Here is a 25,747-nt window from a genome sequence, read left to right as displayed (position 1 = left end):
TGGAAAGATGGACAAATATAGCGAAGGTCATTTCTGACACTCTAAGGCTTATTAGGCCTCGAACAAAATCTGGATTGTAGTCAGGACTGTAAGGAAAATTAAAGTTTAGCCTAAATTAGGTTGTGTTACTACCCTGTGTCCTTGAATTATATAAATCACCAGATCATTTTCCTGCAAAGGTAAGATTACTGCAGATATTCTTTCCTGTAAAAGCTGTGTGTTGGAAACTATTATCACCAAAATGTACTTAAGAGTCAATTTGTTCAATCAGGCATGATTAGCCCTGACAACATTGGAGTATATATATATATATATATATATATATATATAAACTTAATGAATGTTACTCTATTAAGGTATGAAATGTAATGAAATGTTGCTCATTTGAGTGTAGTCTTAAGCATGTCATACTCAAGGGTAGAATTCCAGCAAAACAAATGTCTGTCTGCATTACTGAAGTGGAGAACATATTTATATACTTATTTAAAAGCAACAAAAGAAATGTGTAGTGGTATAGTTATTGCATATTATAATGCATATATAGGTGAATACTCTTATAACACACAAAATACATAATTTCCCACAAAATTCGTAAAATTAATGCATGCTTAAATTCACAGCCATCTACGTTTTAGGCTGCAGAACAAAATACCTAAAACAAACAAACAAACAAACAAACAAACAAACAAAAAAAAACTCTGTTACTTCCTGATTTCAGCAGAAGTTTTGTCTCTGAGAATTTCGGCAGAAATAACTCTGCCCTTCGACTAAAGCCAGTTCCCATTTATAACCTCAGCAGGGGAGTATAATGGTGTCATTATGTCAAAGTGAAAGTGGTGCTCTTCCATGGACATCACCCGAAGGACTGCAGCGTCATCGTTTCCATGACAACGGACGCTAAATTTTCCTTTAGGATGACGTATGGGAATACTTATGATGTTTGGGACTTACACTTTCACCTTTGCATATTAATGTCAGACTGTAAACTTTATATAGTTTGCCCCATTTAATTTGATTTTTTTTAAATGAATTCTCTAATTTCATTTTTATTTTAAACATATGAAAAAACGTAACTCAACATCGGGAAAAATCAGCGTGCTGTATTCGTACTTTAGCTAATAACGCATTTCCGTTTAATTATTATTATATTAATAGTTCATACATTTTTTATTTTTTACAAAAAATAAATAAAATATGACCCTTATAATGACCTAAACAACAGAATACTGTTAAGTACACACTAATCTAGTCTTTATTAATCTGTTAATTTGTAATCTATTTTTATACTAATGGCGCTGTGCTTTTACCCATCCTTAATTACCTAACTGATTAAAAATTTTTTTAAAAGATGGCTTTTGTCTGTGATGAAGACCATCACAAATAAAGTTTTACGGAAAGAGACAAACGTAGGGGGCCGTGTCGGCTGTCAGTGGTCACATGACCCGGAAAATGTGGGGCTTAATTCCTGTGTTGGACTGCTCCCAGCTGCTGCGCTTCTGCCCTTCGCAGTGCAAGCCCTTCGTCTTCCCCATCACGACCCCCGACCCTTGGGTGGACCCTCCTAAGCACACCATGTCGGGTAAGGGACTGGCCGACTCTCTCAGACGTTACACTGACATCGGAACCCGGTCGCACCGCATCGGACCGGTGTTCCAGATCAACTGGCGTTTAGATCAACTGGCGTTGGTCGAACAGATGTGTGGCAGTCTTGCGTTTCAGGAGCTCCTACCGACAAACCAGCAAAAAAAACGCCAAATGTGTCACCTGTGACACTTGTGAGGTTATCTCAAACACACTCCGTCAGTCTTGATGCTGTTGAACAACAAAATGTTTAAAAATGTGGCGAGTTTACCTGGTGATATCCTCATGCGCGACGCGATCGCGAAAACAGCAAACAAGTAACACCACGCCGATGTTGTTCACAGGACAGCAAGAGTAAACGATCGGGAGACCCTTGTCGTCGTTATCGTTCCACTCGCACGGTTTATTTCACCGAATTCAGCGTTTTTGCTCCACAACTAAAGCGAGCAGTTTGCTCTGTGCACTAACATGGAGTCGAGTCAACCAGCGCCACCTCTGGCCAAGTGCCACAGCCTACAGCCAGATCAACCTGTGACACACATCTGCACCACGTTTGAATTCGTGTCATGCACATTTGTACCTTTCAATTGTGTGTTTGTGCGTCATGCAAACAAACCTTTGAAATGAATGAAATGATATCATGTATTTAATATCAGCCTACATTTGTACAAAATGCCAAATGACATACACATAAGAATCACCATCCTGATATCAATACTTTTGCCCATACGAAAAATGTCGTGAACACACTAATATTTCACCAGTGTTGTAACATCACATGTCGTTAGCGTAGTCTGTCTGTGTCTTCCCTCTGCAAACAAACATGTTAGAGTTGGTTGTGATATACAGTCTGCATAAGTGTGGTCAATCTAATAAACATTTGTAAGGAGATGGCAGTTACTGTGAATGTACAGCAGGTGATTAGTAATAAACAGCCAGACAATGACTCTGACAATCTCATTCAATCTTGCAGATTGCACCTTCTGTGGAAAGTGGTACCACACAGTGTGTGTGGACTTCCCCTGTGCAGAAGGCGACTACAAATGTTGTGGGTGCTAAATAAACAGAAAAAAGTGATCCCTGTTGTCTTTGCTTACTGATTGTTTTCAGTGTTGACAATCCACATTGCTGGCATTGCATCTTTCAACATGTTTGTGGGCAGATTTGGATGTACCAGGGGTAAGTGCAGCCACTCAGCCTCTACTCACTGTGATCATAGCAGCAGGTGCAGATGTGTCACAAGTTAATCTAGTAGTGGGCTATGGTCATGTGTTAGTGGTGGGAACAGTCATATCCACTCACTCTCACTGGCTGTTTATTACTAATCACTGTGTAACTGCTGTGGATTCACAGTAACTGCCGTCTCCTTACAAATCTTCATTAGATTAACCACACTTATACAGACTGTATATAACTCCAGCCATGTTGATGAATTGCCTATATTGGCTGGAAATATTCATTTTCAGGGAAAAGACACAGACAGACTATGCTAGCGACATGTGATGTTACAACACTAATGAAATATTGATGTGTCATATTTGTCCAAGGCGTATTTCATTGTTATGGAAAAAGAGAATATTAAAATCATGATGACCAATTGGAGTGGTGATTTCTATGACTTTGTGTATATAATTTGGAATTTTGTACAAATGTAGGCCAATAAGGAATATATGATATCATTTCATTCTTTTCAAAGGTTTATTTGCATGACGCACAAACACACAATTGAAAGGTACAAATGTGCATGACACGAATTCAAACGTGGTGCAGATGTGTGTCACAGGTTGATCTGGCTGTAGGCTGTGGCACTTGGCCAGAGGTGGCGCTGGTTGACTCGAGTCCATGTTGGTGCACAGAGCAAACTGCTCGCTTTAGTTGTGAAGCAAAAACGCTGAATTCGGTGAAATAAACCGTGCGAGTGGAACGATAACGACGACAAGGGTCTCCCGATCGTTTACTCTTGCTGTCCTGTGAACAACAACGGCGTGGTGTTACTTGTTTGCTGTTTTCGCGATCGCGTCGCGCATGAGGATATCACCAGGTAAACTCGCCACATTTTTAAACATTTTGTTGTTCAACAGCATCAAGACTGACGGAGTGTGTTTGAGATAACCTCACAAGTGTCACAGATGACACATTTGGTGTTTTTTTGCTGGTTTGTTGGTAGGAGCTCCTGAAACGCAAGACTGCCACACATCTGTTCGACCAACGCCAGTTGATCTAAACGCCAGTTGATCTGGAACACCGGTCCGGAGCTGAGCTGCACGAACTGCATGCATCCTCCGAAATATCAACGCGTACTTGTCAAACTCTGGGGCTTTAGAGTGGCTGCAGCACCCGCTCCCACGCTCATGTGGTGCACAGAAGTTGCGATTTAGTGGTTTAAATGGTTGTGTAGTCATAGAGTTGCTTTGATGAGTTTCTGCAGAGGTTTGGACCAAAGTAAAGCTGGCGATGGTGAAAAGCAGCACATCCGGTCACAAGCTTCAAAATCGGAGTAGTTTTAAGCGATTAAAAAGGTACAAACGTACAAACAACTACGGATCTAACAAACCGTTGTTGTTGTTGTTGTTTTTTTAATTCACCTTTATTTCAGGCAACATTAGTCCATATAAAAAAAAAACAACCCAAAAACTTCAAGCAGACGAAACTATCACAAAATATGCAGACACTTGTTACAATGTTTAGAAAAGCGGGAGGTGTACCTTGTGTCACCACGTGTTATAACAGTCAAAGCTCTTACTGTTGAATTTATTGACTCATTCAAACGCCACATAAATTTGTACATATGCCTCAGTAAGGCATGAAAAGGATTCTTAAAAAGATGAGACACCTGCAGTTTTTTCATTATTGCTTTACTGTAATTTTAAAGTCATTTAAAAACAATCGGTCTTCAAAGTTATGCTACTTTATATATACAAGCAGCATAAATATAAGGATATTGAATACTGAGACGTGAGGTGCTTAGACCAAAATATAGCCTTAAATACAATTACTACTGTAGTTGCTCCCTATCAGCTAACATTTTTAGTCTTACATGGATGTTTATTAGTGTTAATTAGTATGCCCATAGCTGATAAGTACATCTGGATTTCACAGGGTGGGCATGTGGGAATTCCCTGTGTTACCTCACCCACAGTCATGATTTCATCATACAAACTGTAGTGAGTTGGATGAGCCTAGGACCAAGACTGAAAGCCAGCTGGTGGCATATTTACAGTACACAAATGTGAGTGGTTTTGGTATTTTATTTTTCACCAAAAGTTTGTACAACTACTTGTAGAGAAGCATGAGGCTGTATCCATGCAGTGATTAGTCTATAGCCAGAAAACTGAACAAGTTTTGATCTGCAAATCTGCTTTTTGCATTTTTAGATATATTTTTTTCTTTTTCAGTAAAAATCAGTGTGCACAGCAAAATGTAATACTTGTTTAGAAGCCGTGTAAACCTTTTCAGTCTGTTTTTGATTGTTTTGTGGCTTGCCCTCCCCTCTACTCAAACAGGTAACAATTTTCTCTAGACTTTATCCCTCAGCGTCTTACGTGTGCTTTTATTTTTTTAGAAATACATTGTTAACTTCCTGTTTTTGTTCAGTAAACTCTCAATGTGGACGTGCGCTGCTGTATGTAGGCTTGAAGTTGTCCCCTCCCCCTTCCTGTCAGTACACTAAAACATCTTTAGTGTCTCTCTGTGTGTTACTGTGAAAGTCTTAATGTGGCTAACGATTTAATATGGACCATATAGTTATATAATTACTATTATAATGTGTGTACAACACTGTAACACTAACAGTTACATATGTATGCAATTGTCTGCTTCCAGTACAGGTTACTCATGAAACAAGCAACTGCAACACAAAGGTTTGGGATCACGTGTTCTTTAAAAGAAAGCCATACTTGTTTTCATCTAATATAATCATTGCACATTGATTGCAACAGTTCTGATTAGTTTATATCAAATAAAGACAAATGTGATTTTCGTAAACAAAGGAGGCTTTTGAGCAGACTTCACATTTTGAACTGGGTAATCACCATTCTTCACATCATACCTAGAGGTCACGAGACTTCATGTAGCCACGTTTAACCCTGTGAGAATGCAACACATGCTTCCTGTACTGCCCTGTAGGTGAGAGAAGCCTTTCTTGTACGCTGAAACAGTCCGCTTAGAATTCCTTGAATAAGATCTTAGCAACTGTACAACACAGCCACGTGGGTCAGGTTTCCCAGAAGCCCCCCGACAGCTCATACGTTCAGCTTGATAAATGCTCTCAGCTGGCTCCAGGCCTGCTTTCACTCAACATTGCTTGCCCCCTGTGGTTGCTAATTTATGCTCTAGGGACTCATCATACGCTGACCTTTGCATAACTGGTTTTAGGATGAATAAAATTCGATAAAATGAATTGTATTGATGCAGGAGATTACCGTAATTGCAGAAGGGGATCATGAGGCTTCAATTGATGTCTGCTTTAGAGGAAAAGTGGAAGCGGGGCCACGGGTTTAGTTGGTTTTACTCAAAATTAGTAATACTGCTTCTATTAGCAGTAATACTTTTTATATACATTTATGTAAATGTTGTGGTGAAAAGGGCAGCTTTTTAAGGCCTTCACTAAAAAAGAAAACAGAATCTTAAGAAACTAAAGAAAATAAAACGAAATCAAATGCAGTCTTCAAGGATAATTCACCTCTTACTTAATTTAATACAGAGTTGAATGAAAAGACCTGTGGGACCTGCTGTTGACATAATAAAATGCACTTTTTCCTGTCTTTTTGCAGAAAGATGGTATTGAAGACATTCATATTTAAAGTTGTCGGAATGTATAAAGGTTTTTAGCCTGTGACTGAAAGACACATGAAGTTATGGCAGTAATGTTATGATGCATTATTCTTCTGGCTCAGTGTGTGAATGTGTGTGTTTCCGCAAACAGACCAAGCTTTTGTGACACTGGCCACAAATGACAGCTATGCAAAGGGAGCGATGGTCCTCGGCCAGTCGTTACGAAGCCACAACACAACCAGGAAGCTGGTCGCTCTCGTGGGGCCACATGTTGCAGAACCTTGCAGGTAACAGCATCAGCTGTTTAGCCATTACCGGAGGATAAGAGGTGACATACATGCTGATGTAAATCATACCGTCTGCTCTATAGAGATGTGCTGCGCTCCATTTTTGACGAGGTGCATATGGTGGACGTGATGGATTCAGGCGATTCAGCTCATCTGGCCTTGATGAAGCGTCCGGACCTGGGGGTGACGTTCACCAAACTGCACTGCTGGACGCTCACGCAGTACAGCAAGTGTGTGTTCATGGACGCTGACACACTGGTGAGAAAGAGATCTGTTAACAGCACAAAAACCACACAGCACTGGCTCTTTTTTGTAGCGATGTAAAGACACAGTGGACATCTAAAATACTTTCCTTGTCGAACCTCTCCCGTTTTTATAAATGATTCTTAATACATCTATATTTATGCATTCAGGTGCTGTCCAACATAGATGAACTCTTTGAGAGAGAGGAGTTATCTGCTGCTCCAGATCCTGGTTGGCCAGATTGTTTCAACTCTGGGGTATTTGTCTTCAGACCATCCAATGAGACCCACGAGAAGCTCATCACATTCTGTGGTGAAAATGGCAGCTTTGATGGCAAGTGAATCTGTGTAAATACATCCAAACATAATATCGTCTACAGTGAAAAGTAAGGGCCAGCTGTGGTCCTTCTTGTCTTATCGTGCTTAAACTCTAACAGCTAAACTGCAGATAAAAAGTTTACAATTTCCATTATTTAACCTGCTCATCTGCAAATTATAACAACAGTAAAGGTGACGAGAGCTATTTCCTCATTGCTGTAGTTATATGCTCATCAAGCAAAAGGAAGCCATTCCTGAAGTAAATCTCTGGGAATCATGAATATCTGTATAAATCACTGCTGCAATATATCGAGTAGCTGTTAACAACTTATATGGTTGAGATCACTGTTCCTGGCACCATGATGGAGAAAAATATTTATATTTTTCAGTGAAAAGTGGTTTCCAAATGTCTCCTTAGTGGCCTTGTAGGCAGCCTTTTGTGGGAATGGCTGGTGGTATTTAGTGTGAACACTAAACACTCTCACCTCTCGAAAGTAATAGGAACTCAGACTTATCTGTCCGCAGAATGACTCGTTGCAGAGGGTTTCTTTGAATAAACAAGTTTGAGTATCTGAATAAACTGTTTGCGTACACTGTCCACTATTTGGACAGTGTATGAACGTGATGGAAAATGGCACCAGAATAAGTGTTTTCAGCATAGTTTAAGTTCGAAGAGATTTTTGTTAACCTTTTTACTTTTATTTTACTATGTCGTTTCAGGAAGTCCCATATCAAAATCAATGATTTAGCTAAGGTAGCAACCAAAGCAATTCCCAAATCAATTAAAAACAAAAAGAAATCAAGTGGACGAAAGATCAAAGCTACTTCTATGATCAGAATTGATTCTGTGACTCAGTAAATAGCTAAATCATAGAAATCTAAAAAAGCTTTTGCCATATGTTGTTACTCATTGTATCTTCCCACAGCGTTGTCAGCACACCCTTTCAGCTTCTATTTTTACATGTCAGATAGGACACAGCCTGTGGGAATGTACAGAATACAATGGCGGTGGGTATTCTTGTATCTACCATAGTGTGTGTGTGTGTGTGTGTGTGTGTGTGTGTGTGTGGATTACAGCAGTGAGAGAAGAGCGGTCAGATGAGGTGAAAGTGCCAGAAACTGAATAACATCTTTATCCTTTATTAGAAAGACACTAAATTAAAAGCGTTATATCGTGAAGTGTATTTGATAATGCTTGTCTGCTTGTCTTTGCCTTCAGGTGGGGATCAGGGAGTTCTCAACAGTTACTTTAACACCTGGGCGACGGCAGATATTTCCAAACACCTCCCCTTTATCTACAACCTCAGCAGCATTGCCATCTACTCCTACCTACCGGCTTTCAAACAGTTAGTATGCAAGCACATGCGCACAGTTTCTCTTTGAAAACTGCAGAAACTAGTAGATGTGAACATGTGAGGAAATACTCAATGCACTCATTATGTGGTTAAGGTGACATAAAACTTCATCAAGGTCAGTTCAAAGGTCTTGTGTTTGTGTGTGTGTCAGTGGTTGGGGGTTAAATTACAAGAAGCCACTGAAACAGATCGCTAGTTTTACCAAAACCTGGCTCGAATAAGAGGAACTAGAGCAGCTATATATGCCGTTTTATTTAAATCGGAACCGTATGTGTCCTTTTGGAGGAGATCGGTGGATGTAGTGTGTCGTCATGATTCATATCTTTGGATTTACAAATGTAATTGCTGTTTAGTAGAGTTTTATAGGAATGTGGCAAGAAACCGTTGCAGGATGTGTGTCATGCAGCTTTTTAAGTACACACTTTAGAATCCATTGGTCATTCTTTGATCAGCAGTCACATCATCAATAAACATCTAGTTCTATTAGCAGCCATAGATGTCCTAACACGACATAACTCCATCATGCTGGTTTGAATCTTGGGGTAAACCCTCTCATTGCTTGATATTTCTCCTGTTTTCATCCAAGTCAATTTTTTTCTCCTCTTCTAGAGTTTCCACTATCAGGAGGTCTGATTACAATAATGTTTTTTCACTTTTTAGGTCCCTGTTGAGAGTTTACATGAACAGCTAACTGTCAGTCTGTTGCTTAATGACTTTTAAACTTGTGAAAATAATTAGGGACTTTTTTCTCTTGAATTTAAGAAAAGTGAATTAAGAGCACCCTTAAGTCACTTCTTCATTGCTTCATTTCAAAACCACTGTTGAAGCAATACACAGAAGCAAAGCTGTGTTCATGTCCAAATAGTTAGAAAGAAAGAAAGAAAGAAAGAAAGAAAGAAAGAAAGAAAGAAAGAAAGAAAGAAAGAAAGAAAGAAAGAAAGAAAGAAAGAAAGAAAGAAAGAAAGAAATGGAGGTTGTCTCAAACTGGTTTGCAGTATGACTAAACTGGATCATTCCCACTTTTAAAAAATCCTACTGGAGTTCACAAATTCTCTGGACAAAAGTACAGTGATAATTTTAATTCAGCCCTTCAAAATAAATGTCTTCTTCTTGTCCCCCTTCTTTGTCAGCAAAGCCACAGTTTCTATGTTCACCACATCTTATCCCTAGCATCCTCTTCTCCCACACCAATTCTCTGCATGTCCTCCTTCACTATATCCATTAACTCCTTTTTAGATTTTCCTCTTTACCTCCTGCATTGCAGCTCCATATCCATCATCCTTTGTCCAGTATAGCCACTATCCCTCATCTGCACATGCCTCTCTAATTTCGAGCTGTTCCTCTGATGTACTCATCTGTAATCTTGTGCATTCTGGTCATTTCCAGAATTGACAGGAAATAATCTCATGCTGTAAACTGTAGTTTGTGTGTTGCAAATTTGGTGCAACATTCTAATTTGGACATAGGTGTGAATGTGAGTGTCAACGGTTGTCTGTCTCTCTGTGTTAGACTACTGATCTCTCACAACACTCCATCCCAACTGGGATAGTCTCCAGCACTCCCAAGAATAAGTGGAAGAGAATGGATGGATGGATGAAGTGTTTAGAGCCCTCTCACTGCATGTTTCTCTCGCTCTCCTTTCCCCCTCTCACGGTCTTCTGTTTGTTTGCACAGGTACGGCCAAGGTGCGAAGGTGGTGCACTTCCTGGGCAAAGTGAAACCGTGGAACTACTCCTACGATGCTCAGAGTGGCGAGGTCAAAGGTCAGTCCTCACTTGACCCCTGCGTGCTGCACCCTGACTATCTGCTGATGTGGTGGCAGGTGTACACCAAATCTGTGCTGCCTTTACTGCAGAAGGCCTACGGAGACACTCCCTTCCTCAGCGGCTTTATAGAGCAGAGCGATGAGGTATGTTAACGGTTTGTGGGTCTCGGGTGTGGCTGGTGGGAATGTGATGAAACATTAATGACTATGAATGTATGTGATTTTAGGTGTTGTAGCATGTTGCATAATCAGCATTTCCTGACTGTTTCAAAACTTCTAATTGCATAGCAACTCTTCTTTATATTGCACATATCTTTTAAGTGTGAAATTCCGTCATGTTGAGCAATTACCAAATCTTTAAATTGTTTCAATTTCTTGTAAAGCTGCATTTAAAATGCTAGGTTTAGTCATAATAGTGATAGTAAATAAGAGCTGATTGGTTCCACATTCCTCAGCACCAGACGATGTCTGTCGCTAGTGTCATTCCTCTCAGCAGTGCCACAACTGCATGAATAGCTTACTGTCATCAGTGAGCCGTGCTGGGACCTTCAACTGTTTAACACAGAATAGCAGGAAGTTGCCGTGCAGTCTGTAAGTCACAGCACTGTAGTGAAATAGCTCTGTCACAAAGGAGCGCTGCCAAAAGCCTGTGGCTTTGCCTAACAGCCTGAAACTGTGCCATGTTGTGTCACACTTACATGTTTATACAGACAAGCAGGAGGAGAAACGTAATTTTCCATTTGCTATGACTAACTTTTTAAGACTATAGTGGTGTAGTTCTTTAGATCTGGACTCGGATCTCTTTTATTTGGCATTTTTATAGAAGACTTTAAATGATGAGTAGAAATTCGACATAATTTTTGATCCAGCTGCATTAATGACAGTATCAAGAAATCTCACTAAAAAAGTGCATGTTTAAAGTTTGATATTTGAAGATTTTTCTCTTCATACTCATAATTGTATATCTATGAGTATGATAGTCTGAAAGGATTATGATGTGTAAAAAAAACAAACAAAAAAACTAAATTAAGGGGAATAAACTGATTTGAGACTGTTGTGAATCAGGAAACAACTTCTGGTATTAAAATATTTGTTTAAGTTATAAATTCTACCTGATTCTTCCACCTGATGCAGTTTATTAAGTGCACATCCAGCATCTAGAACTGTTTATTTTTATAGTGTTATGATAAATTATCTCAGAAAATAGTGCTACTCTTATCTCCTGCAAAATGTCTCGTTTATATTTTTACTGTCCTTAAGAAATGCCTGCACGTACCAAACGTGTCTCAAGGCCAGAAAAGAGCAAATTCCTCTGTGCGGTAATTCCAGCGGAGCATGGCCGGGCTTGAGGAAAGCAGTCCTTATAAAGTATTGCTCTAGTTTCACTTGATGATTCATTCATTCACTCTCCATGTCATGCAGGGTAAGCTTCACGAGGATGTAAGAGAGGAGTCGGTGTCCTCTCCTCCTTCTGTGCCTCAGAAGATTTCATCGTCGGAGCGGAAGCAGCGTTGGGAAGCGGGCCAGATCGACTACATGGGTGACGACTCGTTTGCCAACATCGAGGAAAAACTTAACTCTTTCCTAAAGTAGTGGGCGACCGAGGGAGCGTGACGGACACTAGTTGAAGCTCTGTGAGGTTGGGTGGGGGTGGAAGGTGGGAGTGTAAACCACCACTCAGTGAATCACAGGGGCTTGATTGGCAGGTGACTGGATGAATGCTTCTGAGCAAATTTCGGTCTCCACCTCTGCATCCTGTTAGTGTGCAGAGGGTTAAGTGTGACTAAAACAAAATTCCCATGCACTCCACCTTCCACTTTTTTTTCCTCTTAAAGGAAAAATTGGACATTTTAGGATAAATTACTTTCTTGCTGAGAGTTAGGGGAGAAGATTCACATGGTTTTATAGTAAGTGTGAAGCTATAGCAGCAGCTGACCAACTAACTCCCTTAGCACAGAGACTGCAAATAGTCGTTATTATCCCGTTATTAAGTGCTGTGTATATTCTGAGATGTAATTTAGTTGCATTGCTAACGGTACAAAAAATATGTAGAGAGAGATATTTTAAAGAATCCTAGAGATGTGTATTGTCTATCTGGAGTATTACAGTATAGTAGTATAATGGAGTATTTGTTATGTTGAAAAAAACAAAGCTTAATCCAGTATTTTCACTAATCCCTTACATTAGCAATGAAAGACAGAGGTTGTGGACATCAGCTTCACCCCATGCAAACATTTTAAAAGTCTGGGTAGAGACTGAACATGTATTAATTTGTATAAAATATCTTTGGAGATGCTTTTTACAACTGAAATTAAAAAAAAAATTAAATTAAATTTTAACTTTCTTTTCCATCCTATTTCCCTGCCCAAGGTTATGTGACCCAATCGCCAAGTGATGTATCGAGGTCAAAAATATTGAGTGGAAGCTGCTAGTCTGTGTCCAAAGTTAACAAAGACTAGCGATTGATTGGAAACTCCCTACAAAAGCAGAAGTGTAAAGAAACAACGGTTCTGTTTTATAACCTGTAACGTATCAATTTTCTTGGCCAAGCACCTTGAGCCACATATATACATAAACGCTGATTTTTATTTTTTCTTTAGCGTTCACAGATGAATTTTATGATGAGAAAATGAACTGCAATCGATGGACCTCCAGGTGCTGGTTGGTCAGTTGTGCTCTGGCTGTTTCTGCAGTTCGAGTCTTCATGCTAAGCGAGGTTATCCAGCTGTGTGGAGCAAATCCTCTCACCAAACTCTTGACAAGAAAGAAAAAAGCTGTAGCTACTTCCTAAAATGTCTGTTCCTTTTAAGTGCACCTGTTGAAAACGGACTCACAGTTCCGAGTCTTCCTGATCTTTGGAAAATCTGAGCAGCTCAGCAGAAATGCAGTCGCTTCAGGATTTTTCCATCTATCCTACTGGCAATAAACCTCTATGTCTAAACCACTTTAAAGCAGATATGCAGACAGTTATTAAAATCCCGCTTTACATGACAGTTCACCTCACTGGAGTGCACAGATGAGCGTTCCTGTCTGTGCCTCTGACACTCACCAGCTCCCTGTGACTTCAGCTTTGTGTTGTCTGGTATCGTATTAGAGCAAGACGTGTTGTGTTGTATTTGCATGGCACAGAGTTAAAACATGGATCAGTAATGAGGTGCTTCCACCCACATCTTGTTAACAGTCAGGTTTGTCTTGTGTTTTCGTGGGATTGAACCACAGCGCACTCGTCAGACATCTGTTACCGTCCATCCGTCTCCTGCATGTACGTCCCTGTCAAACTTGCATCAGTGCGTCTGTGCCATTAACTGGGTTTAACTTCTTTACTTCCTTTCTGTAGTGTAACCAGCTGCCTTATTGCTGTTCACTGTTTACAAAACCTCACTTACTGTAACTGCTGCTAGTGGCACAACAGATTGAACGTTGACTCCATCCCTTGCTGTTGCCAATACCCTCTTTGCTTCAATCCTGCCGAGTGCCCCTCAAAACTGTTACCCACAGCTGTAAAACACTCCTAAAACAAGCTGGCAAGGTTATGGGAGAAGTCCATATGTAGCTTTCTAGGTTGTGAGTTAGTGCACATCTGTCCTGTTTCCCAGCTGTTAGCTGTACATCCCTCTGAAAGCTCAAATAAAAAAACCAAAAAAAACCCACCTTTAATCCACCTCTTGTGTTGTTTAATTTTTACTGTACTTGTTATTGGATGTCGTGCTGCAACTGTGCTATTTGATTTCTGTCAAATGTCAAGGCTGTGGAGAATCAAGTGTAAACAGCCAAAATGTCTGGTTTTATATTGACTAAGAGATTTGGAAACTATTTAAAGCTGCATTTTATTTTGGAAACTAATCCATTTTAGAGGTTGGTTAGATGGTTCAGACGTTTACTGAACATGCTGCCATCATTTGTTCTACTTTTCTTTTACGTGGTGTGACAACAGATGTGTCACAGATCCTTTTTTCTTCATTTAAGTTTTCATTTAACATCTGGAAGCTGTTGTATTTAGTTATATATAGCAGATACAGATGTACTACATCAGTCATGTGCATTTCTTTAATTTTAGAGTCATAAAAAAAAACACTCTCACAACTGTTCAGTTTTGCATGGGGAAAACTGAAAAGTTAACTGTTACAAGGTAGTTAGGTTTGTCCAACCTTCACCTCCTTTAATTATTAACCTTAATCTCTTTATCAGCCGCTTCCAGTAATCAGCACAGTATTGGCTTGTTAAAACATGTAAATCAAGAGTAGCAGTTGCTAAACATCACAGCTGAATAATATGAATGCTTGCCAAGTGGTACGTCCTGCATCTTTGTATCAAAATGGTGACTTAAAAACCGTTGAGCACATTTATCATCAACAGAAACTATGCCTGACCATGGCGAACGAATACACAATAACTGATGGTTACGGTTCAAATGCAAATCATTGTTTGTAACTCGTGTTAACGCTTCAGTTCAAGTCCAGTACCAGACGTCTACAGCTCCATCAGAGCTACGATGTCATCGATGCGAGATGTCTTCCTGTCAGTGTTGGTGGATCCGAATGCCTTCTCCATCAGGTCCTGTTTCTTCCTCTGGATCTTCACCATATTCTCCTCCACTGAATCCTTCACAATGAACTGCAGCAAAAAAAAACACAAACATGGTCACATGATTAGTTCTCTAGTAATCTAGCATCTTTTTTTAAATTAAAAAAAAAAAAAAAAATCACTAATCAGAAAAAAGCAAAATATGTCTTTCCAATACTATAAATAGTGAGAGCCAAATTACTGACCTTAGTGACTACAACTTTCCTTTTCTGGCCTAAACGGTGGCAGCGGTCAATGCACTGCTCTTCAGTAGCTGGGTTCCATGCCTAAGACACAAACACAGAGAGAGAGAGTTCACGGTAACTGAAAATATGCAATATTTATTCCTGAAAACCTTCTATGACAAGATAGATTTCGAGATTCGAGATCCTTAGAGATCGTCTTTGTCATCCTTGTGCACAAACATCTAACGGGATGTAATGAATGCTGAGTAGTGGTGCACTCTGATGCCATTTTGACTTGTGATGCAACCCCCATGACATTGCTAGCTACATCGGTGCAACCAATGCAGCTTGCTGGGCTAGGCTGGAGGTACAAATGTGCAAGTAGGTCAGTCTGTGAAACATCAATGCAGCCACAGGGATTCCCCGCTGCAACAGCTGAAAAAGATCAGATGTTCTGCAGAAAATCTACCATCACTTTATTTCAGTTAACTAATGATTATTTTAAGCAGCAGAACTGATCATTAATAAACTTCAGTGAGTCAAGCATCCATCCGGTGTGAATATACATGATTGTGGCACAGTGTTGGCATCTGCACAAGTAATGACCGGTGAGCATTACCTCAACATTATCCTTAGGTGGTAAAGCAAGCCAGATCCTGATGCATACCAGTTCTATCAGTTTAGTTATGAGATAAGAGCCCAAGTCCTGACCTAGTCACACAGCCATGTATGGTATTTGTGTTGTTTTCTTTTTTCCTTTCATTTTTTTTAATGATTAAAAAAAGATTAACAAACTTTAATTAATGTTCAGAGACCTGTTCCTCGCCTATTCCAGTCAGTCTACCTCCACTACATACACCAAAGAAAATCTCAATCTTTGATAACATGATTCCTAGATGTTATCAATTTGTTACATAACTTAGTCTTTGGCCACCAACCTATGTGGTTGAATGTCTGCTTCCACCAGGCTTTGTACTTACGGGGTCCATGAGAAAAACGTGAGAGGCAGCGGTCAAGTTAAGCCCCACTCCTCCGGCTTTGAGTGACAGGAGCACGATGGTGGGGCTGTCGGCCGCTGAGCTCTGAAACTCCTGGATGACTTGAGTCCTTTTCTTCTGGGTCATGGTGCCGTCCAAACGCACAAAACTGAAGCCATGCTCTCTGGTGAGGAGGAAACACTTCCATGATGACCAATCAAATAAAATATTTAATACAATCAATTACATTTACACCACAGTCTGTATGTTTTCAGTGCTAGTTTCTGTCTTGTAGCAGATAAATCAATAGGCTTTAAAGCAATCATTAATAATAGTAAAAGTAACTGAAATGATTAGCTGAATTTTACTGAAATAGAAGACACATTTAGAGCTTCCTTCATAAATTTTATTTATTGCACTGTATTTTTTCCCTGGTCATCAAAGCCACAGCTGCTCCTACTCCTTTTTGTTTCGGCTGCTCCCTTTAGGGGTCGCCACAGCAGATCATCCGCCTCATTTTCATCCTACCCCAGCATCCTCTTCTGTCACACCAACTCTCTGCATGTCCTCTGCAGGTCTTCCTTTTTTCTTCCTGCTTCCATATCCATCATCCTTTGTTTAATTTATCCACTAACCCTCCACTAAGCTACATGTCCAAAGTACCTGAACTGTACTTCTCTAACTTTGTCTCCAAACTGCTCTCATATAACCATTTCTTGTTCATTATGGTCACTGCCAATATAAATCTTGGCATTTTTTAGCTCAGCCTACTGCTTTTTGTTAGTACCAATGTCACCAAACCATACATTAAAGCATGTCTCACTACTGTTTTCACTCTTACACTCTCTTATGTGCAGTGCGTTGATGTGGAGGGTTGATCCCAGGTATTTAAACTCATCCATCTTTACTACCTCTGCTCCTTGCATCTTCACCATTCCTCCAGCCTCCCTCTAATACGAGAATACGAACATGTATTCTTTTTTGCTTCCATTGACTTTCAATCCACCAGCTACCTGCTCTCACTTAAGATCACAATGTCCAAACATCATAGTCCACGGATACTCCCGCCTGATCTCATCTGTCAACCTGCTCATCACCAAACAAACAAGATGGCGCTCAGTGCTGATCCCTGATGTAAGCCCCTCTCCAACTTAATCCCATCTGTCACTCATACTGCTTACGTCATTATTGTCTTGCCGTCCTCCATCAAAGCCACAGCAATCACTGCAAATCCTGAATCTATGATCTTAGTGTTGTTTACCTGAGTGGAGTCTCCAGGATGGTGAGGAAGCGTGTAAACTGAGAGACGACCAAACACTTTATGCTGCTGTCTTTAGATCGCAACCTGAGCAGATTTCCCATGAGCGCTTGCACCTGCAAACACACAGATTTTCACACGGCACAGAACAAACCCATTTTCCACCCCTGCCAAATCAAAACCGTGGAGCTACCTGCTTGCTTTAAGTTTTTGGCACCACCTCAGCTAAAGTTGTGAAAGAGAACTAATCTGCTCTATTATATACAAAATATCAGACCACTGATTGCTTAGAGATTAGCAGTCACTTGAGTTTCCATGTGTGCACCATGGGCTTAATGACACAAGGTGTGATGAACAGCCACATGCTGAGAATCAGAAAAACCTTAACCTTGGTTATATTCCAGTGTTTGTGTTCATGTTCTGTTTGATATAAAAGTACCCAGTACCAAAAGCAAGCGAAGACTAGCTGAAGCTTTACCATGTGTTGAAAATTAAGCTTAAGGGATGGCTCCTGTTTTAGGGTCTACTGAGTGCGTTTGTTATTTTCTCCTACTTAAAGTGAGTACCTTTGAGCTTGTCCTCCACCTCTCAGGCTTTGTAATATTCTCTTCTTCCATTTCCTCTTGTGGAAACTCCACCAGTTCACTGGTCTTGATTTCACCTCGACACAGAGGACAGTGCGCCACCTCCTGTGCCAACATATGGAGCATCAGCAAAGAGAGGAATATGAATTTAAATGAAACTGAATATGTATTTGTTTTATGTAGAATGACAGCTAATTTACAAATGCCTGATGCACATATACCTGTCCCGAAGTGCTGATGACCTGTGCGATGCATGGTCGGCAGTATACGTGGGCGCAGTGTGTAATGACGGGCAGACGGACCGAGTCCAGACACACGGAGCACTCCTCATCAGAGCCGCTGGCCAGCACCAACCGCAGCTTTTCTATGAGACGCTCCCGCAGCTCTGCCGGTGTTGCTGCAGCACCTAAAGCCAGAAAGTGATGAGGAGGGAAAGAAATAAGCAAACGAAGTAATTGGAAAAAGGAGAAACATTTCTAATGTTTGTATTATACAAGTACTTGTTTGACTGATTATCTCAGAACAGGTAGTGTTAAGAAAAAGGTTTTACCAGCAAAGTCAACTGTTTGCCTAAAGTATCTTTATATTTTAACTCAACACGTTAGAGCTCAAGATAGCAGCAGAACAAAGTAAAAAACATCCTAATTATCAAGCAAAAAACAACAAAATCCCCACTAATGAGTTTCCTCATTGATAAGGTTGATCATCGGGTGTTTTCAAAAGTTTTGATCTCGTTAATTCACAAATTTCAGATTTTACCTAAATCTGAGGACATCTTTGCCAGCAGGTCAGGGTGGCAGCAGTGCTGTCGGAGCCTCATGAGAATGGCAAGCACATCAGCATAATTCCTCAAGACTGTACCTTCAGCTACATATCTGCAAAAATGAACGTAAAATCGTATTTTATTATAACATTTGACATGAATGGATGAATCAACAGTCACATGTCCCGTCAAATAATCTCACACAGGTACTTTCTGTCTTAGCAAAAACACTCGTCACTCTCAAGCATGCTTGCGCAAGTACACTGACACGCTCCACACGTACCTGCCAATGGTGTTTTTTCCTTCAGTGCGTGCCAGCTCGTACTCCTCCCTTTCTGGTTGGCTGAGCTCTACCTGCTCCACGTAGACTTTCTTCTCAGGCAGTGACACCAGAGGCCGCCCGTTCACCTCACTGTTCTTGGTCCGTCTCAGGGTGATGCACTTCACTAGTGTCTGAAGGTGTCTGCACACAGTAGCAAGTATCACAGACTAATACTGTAAAAAACAAAAAACAACTTTATCATACCCTCACATAAAATGCGGGGCATGATCTGCGGTGCCACTGCAGGGGAGGCGGGCGCACCTGCATGGCAACCGCAATCACGCCAGGCCAGCTTAAAGTCTGTGCTGAGTGACTGTTGTTGGTATATGTCCAGCAGTGAGCTGCAGAGCTATAGTAAAAGTATGCTGAAAAGCATGAACGAGTGGTCAGGTCTGTCGTGGATCTTTCACAGTAACGTGAAAGTGATTCTGGCAAAGTGATTCTGATTAAAAACTTGGATACGAGGCTCTCTGTACAAGAGATTAGACCCTGGAGCTTTAAGCTTTTTTTTAGACAAAGAAAAACTTTAAAAGTCAAGGAATGCAACAATGAGCAAGGAGTAGGGAACACAAACAATATTAAAATTAAAGTAAGGAGACGCAAGCAAAGCAAATAGGCTTTAAACAGAAAGATTATTGCTACTCTTAAGTGAATGGCACCCTCTGCAGGATTGATGCGGTGCTGCAGTCTAGAAGTTAAAGGCTCTCTGAGCACTCACTGCAGGCCGGCCCTGTCTCCTTGCGTAACGGGTCTCTGGATCACTCTGTTCCACCACTCTCTCGTATCAAAGGGCTTCAGACCCAAGAAGGCCACCAGCATCCACAGATCCCTCACACTGTTCTGGATGGGAGTACCTGAAGAGAAGGAGGAAGAGGAATGAGTGTGCCTGTTTACTACATATTCAAAAAACATAATGGCGTACTGTGATGTCGTCGAGGATTTGTTTATTTGGGTATTTACAGTTGTGGTATTAAGATCTATCAAACCAATATCATTCTGTGATGTAACAGAAATTACCATAATTTCTGTTATTTTCATTCTGTAGATGAAGACGCTAATGAAACAGCACAGAATAGTCACAATTATGGTATTAGTTTAGAGCTGTCTACTGTGCCAGTCTACAAAAATACACATTAAAATAAATGCATTACAAATAAATGCAAGTAGACACTTTAAAAACTGGTTTAACAAAGTTTATATTTTTATGAGTCTGAAACAGTTCATCTTCAAATGTTATACCTATAACAAATTTACAGAAAATATTAAATATTTTAAAACTTGTATCTCCTTGAGTTTCATTTCAGACTTTTAAATGACCGGTAGAAACCCTGCAATACCATCGCTGTCATCTATTGAAATCTGTGTGTGTATTTAGACATGGGATACCTGAAAGAATCCAGCGTCTCTGAGCTTTCAGGTCAAGTACAGCTTTACTCATCTGTGCATTTGGGTTTCTTATGATGTGTCCCTCATCTAGCACAACCCTCAGCCAGCTGATCCCATGGAGGGGACTCTTATTCTGAAAGGAAATCATTATAGTACATTAGGGATCTCCTAGGAGAAAAATCCAGTCCAGTTACTTATGAATTATTTAAAAAAATGTACCCAATGGCTGGATTATCTTCAGTTTTAATTTGTGTGAATATTTCAGTCCACACTGCAACACATTTGTGTATATACTCACCCCAAAATCAGAAGAGAGGACATTGTACGTGGTGATCACCACATCCTGAGAGGACAGAAACTTTTTACTCCTGTTTCTCTCTGGACCGTAATACAAATACACATTCAGCTTCACATTAGGGTCCATGTGCTGCTCAAACTGGTCCTGCATAAAAGAAGAGAGGAAAATGATGAAAAAAACTACACATTTCTTAACTTTAATTGTAGCCAATTATTATGGCATGCAAAAATACAGTTCTTTCAAAGTGTGCCTTCTTACCAGCCAGTTACTGAGCACAGAGAGGGGGCAGATGATGAGAGTTGTTCTTGCTTTTAAGTCATCTGGGCTTTCAGCGATGGAGGATTCAGCAACTGCACATGTAAAAAAATAAAGAGAAGCCCAAATCAAATATTAAATGACTGTCCAAGTTCTATTTCTTTAAACAGAAACAGAAACATAAAACACTCAATAAAAATGCACTGTTGGAACTCACTCTGAGTGAGACTGGACTTCTTGTCTGTTTTCTTCTTCTTTGAGCCTGTGCCAGATGTTGAGCCACTCAGAGCAGCAGCAAAGTCCAGATCCTCAAACAACACCGATCCCTCTGCACCAAGAGCATACAAGTCAATAATTTTACTCACAAGAAATGATTATTAAGAGTGTTTAGAAGCAAAACAAGAAATCAGTTCAGTGCAATCATGCATCTACTTTCTCACCAGTAAATGGACTGGTTCTTTTAAAGCATTTTTCTACTCTATCTGAGCACTCACAGTTATACAACATGCCTCATTCGCCCATTCATTCTACCAAAGTTCTTTCTATCGTACATTCACACTCATTGCACAGATTCACATACACTGTCTGTAAATCTGTGTATCTTGGAGTTCAGTATCTACACCAAGGATAATTTTGCATGCAGACTGGAGCAGCCATAGATCGAACCACCAACTTTCCAATTAGCAGATGATGTTCTATACCTCCTGAGCCACATCACAAGTACACAGTTCTACAGGTTACAGTTATACCTTTGCTTGGTTTTCTCTTGGTTGCTTTCATCTTCTCTTTGCTCTTACCTGTTAAGTGGTCAGGTTAAGGTTAAGTCAGGTTAAAAATGCAAGTGAGTGACAAATGCACAAACAAAAGTTTTAAAATAAACATGTGGAGATGACAATTCTTACTTTTCTCTGACTTATCTGCTGCCTTCACTGCATGTGGTTCATCAACACAGATCACCTCCTCCTGGGTACTGATTCACACAGGGGAATTGGGTCATGAGCTAACACAGAATATAATAGTGCAGAAAATAGGTTCCCAATTCCAAAAAGGTTGTGACACTGTGTAAAATGTATATAAAAACACAATGCAATGACTTGCAAATCTCTGGAAAAGCAAGTGGTACTAAAAAGAAAGCTGGGGGAATATTTAGCAGCTAATTATGTTAATTAGCAAAACATCAGTAACATGACTGGGCATAAAAAGAGCATCTTAGGGAGGCAGAGGGTCACCAATCTGTAAAAACTGTCTACAAATTGTGGAACAACTTCAAAATAGTGTTCCTCAATGCAAAATTGTGAAGACTTTAAATACCTCATTATCTGCAGTACATAATATCATCAAAAAATTCAGAGAATCTGGAGAAATCTCTGTGCACAGGCTAAAAATCGTTATTGAAGTCTGTGATCTTTGGGTCCTCAGCTGGCACTGCATTAAAACAGACATTATTTTCCCACTATAATCAATGCATGGACTTGGGTAAGATTTAGTGCCTGTGGAATTGGAAGCGTGCACATTGGGAAAGGCATCATTAATTTGAAAGGTGTATGGATGTTTACAGTTCTGTAGAGGGGATGCTCCACAGTGGTAAACATGGCCCTGTCCCACTGTCCCAGTTTATTTTTGAGACATGTATTTTACGCTGAGTCCCAACATTTTTGGAATTGAGGTTGTATAATTTGAGTGAAATGTACATCAATAATACACTCACAGGTTAGAACCACTTGATGTGCCACTCACTCCAGCTCCAACTGCACTGCTGCTTCCTGAAGCAAACACACCACATCTTTTATTTAATTTCGACAAAATCATAAAATGTGTTAAAAGTTTTCAGTACCTTCCAGTGTTAGGGCCATTTGTGACGTCGTTTTAGCTTTAATGGGCGAAACCTTCTCAACCTGCACACATATAAACACACATTTTGTAATTGGTGAAAACAAGTTACTCATGAAGCATATTGCCTGAAAAGACTGCAACACACGCCTACTTACACATTTCTCCACAGGCAGCGGCTTTCCTTTGTGAAAATTGGTGAGAATCAGTGCAATTACAGTCAGTGTTTTACCCTAAAAGAAAGGAAACAGTGCAATATACGCTGACTGTGGATGCTGTTAGAATATGATCATGTGATGTGTGCAGTTTAATATGTCTATCTGTGTGTCACCTACCAGCCCCATGTCATCTGCCAGTATGCCTCCACGAACCCTCTCTGGTAGCTCTTTGGCAGAGAAACACGTGAGGGTGTTGTAGTATAGCTCGCCTCTCTTCTCCCAGAACGGCGGCAGGGCAGCTTTGTTTTCCCGAGCGCACATCCAGGACAGCGCCTGCTTCTGATGGAGCAGGAGGGGAGTAGCCACAGACTGGAAAGAGAGACGGTTGTATGTTAAACACTAAAGCTGCACTCCCATATAAAGAAAAGCAAAATGTAGTGACAGCTTGGAGAGAAATACAAAACTCTTTCCTTAACTCCAGTATAAAAAAAATAAATGGATCTCAATCATTGCATTTAACTGTTGTTTATGAAGTTTAAAAACAAACATATTGCAGACAAAAGCAGGTAATAAATAAAAACAGATAAACAGATTAAGTACCTACCACAGCAGCTTCTTTCTCTCCATCCTTACTCTCCATCAACCCTTCGAAAAGGTTATCAAATGCATTTTTTAGCTGAAAGGAAAAAAAATATAAGTAAAAAAACATTGTTTTCAACACAGATACATGTTGGTCCATCCCATGAGTTTGTTATTTATTTGCTTGTAAGGTGTCCTTGAGTGTTTTCGGACCTATAAATAAAATGTATAATTATTATTATTATTTTATTATAAGCTATAAAGGCTTACAGAGTACTACTAAAACGTTTAATGTAATTTATTTACCTCGTCGGCAGTTAGTGCAGTGGTCACACCTTTTTTGGATGAAAATGCCCGAGCATCTTGACTATTATACCACTGCTGATTGTCGCCTGAAATCCAACGCATGCAGGTAAATGAAGAACCACGAGCATACACACACATTAAATTTGAGTAAATTAAGTCCAGCGATTGTGCAGGGCGTACCTTTCAGTTTGCCTCCCTCTGTGTTCAGCTTATATCCTCGGCGTGACATTTGTTCCAGTACAGAATTTTTACTCTCTTCTTTCCCCCAGAAGGACAGCATCACCGGCATGGTGTAGGTGTTTTTCGTCCCTGAGAATACCACCCTGAAAAAGTAATGAGAAGTGTACTAGTACATGTAGGAAATTACAATTTGCCAACATTAATCCTCTAATAATGAACATGCGCCTCAGCTCAATGTCACTTTGACGATGTCATGTCTGGTTTTGCAGATTTTTGCAGGAAGATGCCCTTCCTGCACAACCCCAAAGGGATTTGTCTCTTCTCTTGGAAGCAAACCAGGGATCCTACATTTGTTATCCAAAACAGTACACTATAAGGAATATATGTACAAAAAAAGGAGTAAATGGTTTGATTAATAATGTGATTTTAGTGGTCTGCAACACCTGAGTACTTTTGTTTAGGGGTTCAAGTAATGATAGTCCTATTTTCTGAAAGGGAGAATAGTTTCGGGCACATAGCAGCTCACCCTTCTACTTTAGCTAAGTTGTTGTCCATGATGTAAGCCATTGCTGCTGCCAGCTCCTTCTTGATGTGTCCGACTTGATTTCCGTAAATGTTGGCAACCATCACTGCGTTGCGGTCATATGGATTCTGAGGCTGCCGCACTAAACCGACCATCTCCCCTTGGTTCACCTGTCCAGAGAGTAAAAACACCTTTTGCTTTTCAGGTTTCTCCACATGTTTCTGACCTGTGTGGTAGAACTGATCTGTGTTGTCTCCTCTGTCCACTAGAGGAATAAAAAAAGACCCTGACTGATCCTCACCACCCCTGAGTAATATCTGAGGCCGACCACGGTTCCCTTGAGCTGACCAAACAGCACGCTGCCGTCTGCATCGGGCTCCTCAGACGCTGCAGCTCTGATGGCCTGTGAGAGAGTCTCTGCATTGGATTCATGGCGATCTGTGAAGAGGTCCACCTCACTGAACCTGCCCCAACCAAACTTCCACCTGCGGTTGAACTGCATGACTGCAGCAGAGATGAAAGAACATGAGTTTAGATAACAGAGTACTCTGGACTGATGTGATAAGATAAGCTGCAGACTGTAACGACAGAAAATACGCATTCTAAATTCGAAGACACGCAGACGCAGAAATAGCACGTAAACAGTGGGATTAAACTATAATATAAATAACAATATAATAAAGTTAGCTTCTCAACCTATACCTACACACAGACTTATAAGCTATTAAGAGTTAGCATGTGTAGTGTGTCCATACAAATAAAAGACTGTTACAGAGTGTCGACATGAAACAAATCGTTCATACTATTTAACTTCCTCTCGGCGAAGACTGTAGTTTGTTGTTTTTGACGTATTTTGTTGACGTTTGAGCTACTTTCATCCGCTGCTTATTCAAAAAGTAAAAACGGATTTAGTTGCTCTATAACATCCGGTACTAATTTTCAAAATAAATTATTATTTCGTTTAAAAAGATCGCCCAATAAATAGACATTTTTATATGAGAGCATTCACGTTTAGTCATCAAATGAGTTGTAAAATAAAAAGAGATTAGACAGCGATTAGACAGCGATAACCTTATTCAAGACACCTCTCATCCTGTATCAACATCCTGCTTTACCACCACCAAAACCAAACACCCAAATAATACACATCACTTGACAGGTTCCACCATGCTTTGGGGCCTACATATTTTCTTTTCCCTCTACTTCTACAGAGGAAATCAGAAACGAAACCAGCAAAATACAGTGGAGGATCTGCGTGT

The 25,747-nt window shown here is 40.2% G+C and overlaps 2 protein-coding genes across 2 annotated transcripts; one reads left to right on the top strand and one right to left on the bottom strand.

Moving 5' to 3' along the window:
• The first annotated feature begins 1,363 nt into the window (after nt 1–1,363).
• gyg1a (glycogenin 1a) lies at nt 1,364–13,978 on the top strand. Its single transcript, XM_026151896.1, has 7 exons — nt 1,364–1,579; nt 6,506–6,641; nt 6,725–6,899; nt 7,055–7,217; nt 8,421–8,547; nt 10,231–10,465; nt 11,744–13,978. The coding sequence occupies exons 1-7, from the start codon at nt 1,438–1,440 to the stop codon at nt 11,912–11,914; spliced, it is 1,149 nt and encodes a 382-aa protein (XP_026007681.1). The 5' UTR covers nt 1,364–1,437; the 3' UTR covers nt 11,915–13,978.
• A 376-nt stretch (nt 13,979–14,354) lies between these two features.
• On the bottom strand, nt 14,355–25,428 carry hltf (helicase-like transcription factor). The gene is made up of 25 exons (XM_026151895.1): nt 25,292–25,428; nt 24,790–24,992; nt 24,492–24,658; nt 23,966–24,108; nt 23,786–23,871; nt 23,505–23,576; nt 23,078–23,269; nt 22,901–22,975; nt 22,747–22,807; nt 22,621–22,675; nt 21,815–21,882; nt 21,662–21,709; nt 21,130–21,240; nt 20,916–21,007; nt 20,658–20,801; nt 20,360–20,492; nt 19,692–19,827; nt 18,935–19,114; nt 18,648–18,763; nt 18,110–18,294; nt 17,871–17,993; nt 17,308–17,420; nt 16,050–16,230; nt 15,091–15,171; nt 14,355–14,935 (listed from the first exon to the last, which is right to left on the bottom strand). The coding sequence occupies exons 2-25, from the start codon at nt 24,988–24,990 to the stop codon at nt 14,792–14,794; spliced, it is 2,907 nt and encodes a 968-aa protein (XP_026007680.1). The 5' UTR covers nt 24,991–24,992; nt 25,292–25,428; the 3' UTR covers nt 14,355–14,791.
• Nucleotides 25,429–25,747: the final 319 nt, after the last annotated feature.

This window comes from Astatotilapia calliptera, chromosome 19 (genome assembly GCF_900246225.1).
Source record: "Astatotilapia calliptera chromosome 19, fAstCal1.2, whole genome shotgun sequence".
NCBI classification, from domain to species: Eukaryota; Metazoa; Chordata; class Actinopteri; order Cichliformes; family Cichlidae; genus Astatotilapia; species Astatotilapia calliptera.
The sequence above is the reverse complement of the archived record's forward strand: the minus strand, read 5'-3'. Positions and strand labels throughout refer to the sequence as shown.